General features: G+C 40.4%; 1 protein-coding gene across 1 annotated transcript in view; it reads right to left on the reverse strand.

Moving 5' to 3' along the window:
• The window catches only part of Pola1 (DNA polymerase alpha 1, catalytic subunit), a 407,398-nt gene that overhangs the window by 400,439 nt on the left and 4,523 nt on the right, over nt 1-2,436 (reverse strand). The window contains exon 2 of the mRNA XM_021153188.2: nt 1,381-1,505. Coding sequence (XP_021008847.1) covers nt 1,381-1,505 — 125 coding nt within the window. The remainder of the gene's footprint in view (nt 1-1,380; nt 1,506-2,436) is intronic.

Below are 2,436 nucleotides of genomic sequence, written 5' to 3' on the forward strand. Positions count from 1 at the left end.
AAAAAAAAAAAAAAAGGAATGCTGCTACTACTCAGAACGTTTTTAGAGAGATATATAAGATTAATAATACCATGCATGAAGGGACTCAGCCACAAAACATAAACATCTGAAAGGCCCCAGAGAACTCCTTTATAGAAATGCCTACATAAAAAAATGCACTGCTCTGCATGGTAGCACATGCTTTTAATCCCAGCACTTGGGAGGCAGAGGCAGGTGGATCTCTGTGAGTTCAAGGCCAGCCTGGCATACACACTGAGTTCCAGGACAGCCAGCGCTACACAGAGAAACCCTGTCTTGAAAAAAATTAAAAATGCTTTACTCCTGCTTGACTGTAGTCTTTCTGGCAACTCTTTATGTTCCTGGAGCCCTATTTAACTTGAATGGTGTAAAACAGGAAAATCCTTTCTAGTTACCTAATCCCCACAATATAGTACAGGCCAGTGTAAAACATGAATATTCCCAAGCAAGATCACCTAGGTTCAAATAAGGACTCTGCCACTAGGATCTCACTAACATTCCAGTGCCTAGCTACCTCACCTGCAAAGTGTTGTTAATCATACTACCTATCTCATATGGTCACTGAGATTAAATGAAAAGCATATTGATAAAAGTACGTAGAATGGTATGTGAACTCAGAAAGTATATTAGCTGCTACTAGCATTGACAGTTAAAATACAGAGTGTGGAAGCTAGGCAATGCTGTCCATTCCGATTTGGCCTACAGGTCATTAAAAAAGAAAAGAAAAGAACAGTCAGGACTATCCCATTCAATCTTACCAACAGGAAGTACAGCCCAAATTTCCATTAACACTCCCCTAGCAAATGAATTTAAGGACAATTATAAGAAGGTGCTTAGCTAAACTACTTAATATCATGAAATTAAAAACACTACTCATTTCCCTTAAGCAAAGGGACATGCAGTATACTAAATAAGGGAAAATCTACCAACTACTCTCACTTACAATGGTATGCAAAGCTCCTTACAACAACTTTAAAGGGTCTAGTATTCTCCATATCCTGCACATCTACTTCATGCCCACGTTTGTTCACTATTATGCTGTAAGAAGCATGAGCCAGGTACAGTGAGAGAGGCCTGTTATTCTACCTACTAGAGAAACTGAGGCAGAATGATTGCCAATTCAAGACGACCACAAGCCATTTGATGAGCTTCAATCTCAAAACACAAAGTGAAAAAGGATCTAGGGATAAACTCAGTGGTAGAATGCTTGAAGACGTCCTAGATTCTATCCTTGATCTCCCTATTTCCCCCCTCCAAAAAAAACCCTTAAAACATACTAATATTTCTAATGGGGTGACGAAAGGGACACAGAACTGACTGCAGAATGTGAATAATAAAGCACAGGGTTAAAACATTACTTACTTCGTATTTATACTTCTCCCCAGCTTTAGCCTTTTTCAGTCTCTCTAAAGCTTCTAGACGTCCTTTCTTTGATTTCTTTTCTCGGCGAGCTCGGGAAGCTGCAAAACTCCCTGAATCTGACACAGCTGGAAAAAAAGTCGAGTTTATCAGATACTATAAAATTACCAGCCATCTTCCCTCAGAACCAAAAGATTGTTTCTAGGCAATAATAACCAAATGAGTATTTTTAGAATGCAAAGTAATTCACAAAGCATGGCCCAATATGACGATCCTGTGACTCTCCAGAAATTTCCTCTAACTTCCAGTTAAAACAGCTGAAGCCAATTATCTTGATTCACGTCTCTGTAGTTGTGAAAAAACACTGTGCACAAAGCCAGGTACAATGGTGCACTCCTTTAATCCCAGTGCTGGGGAGGTAGAGGCAGCTGGATCATTGTGAGTTCGAGGACAGCCAGAGCTACACAATGAGACCCTGTCTCTCCAAAAAAAAAAAAAAACCAAACAAGATAATAACAATTAATAAATATGGCCACAAACAACTTGGGAAAGAAAAGGAATCTTGAGTCAAGAACATTAAAAACAAAAACAAAAAACATAATGGAATGAATGTGCTTACTTATTTCCTCTCAAAATTCAGCTACTTTTCTTATATCGCCCGGTGTCTACCCATGGTGGCACCTCCCACAGTTGACTGTGCATCAAGAAAATGCCTCCTCCATAGACTTGCCTACAGGCCAAGCTGATAGGAAGGCATTTTCTCAACTTGAGGTTTCCTCTTCACAGATGATCCTACTTTGTGCTAAAACTAAGCAGCACACCAGTTCTAGTCTTCCCCTAAAAGGAACAAAATCTCAAAATCATGTAGAAAAACATGAAAGATGGGAATCAGACTTAACATTTCCATCAGAAAAAAACCGGCCTTGCCGGGCGTGGTGGCGCTTGCCTTTAATCCCAACACTCGGGAGGCAGAGGCAGGCGGATTTCTGAGTTCAAGGCCAGCCTGGTCTACAAAGTGAGTTCCAGGACAGCCAGAGTGATACAGAGAAACCCTGTCTC

Source organism: Mus caroli, chromosome X (assembly GCF_900094665.2).
Source record: "Mus caroli chromosome X, CAROLI_EIJ_v1.1, whole genome shotgun sequence".
NCBI classification, from domain to species: Eukaryota; Metazoa; Chordata; class Mammalia; order Rodentia; family Muridae; genus Mus; species Mus caroli.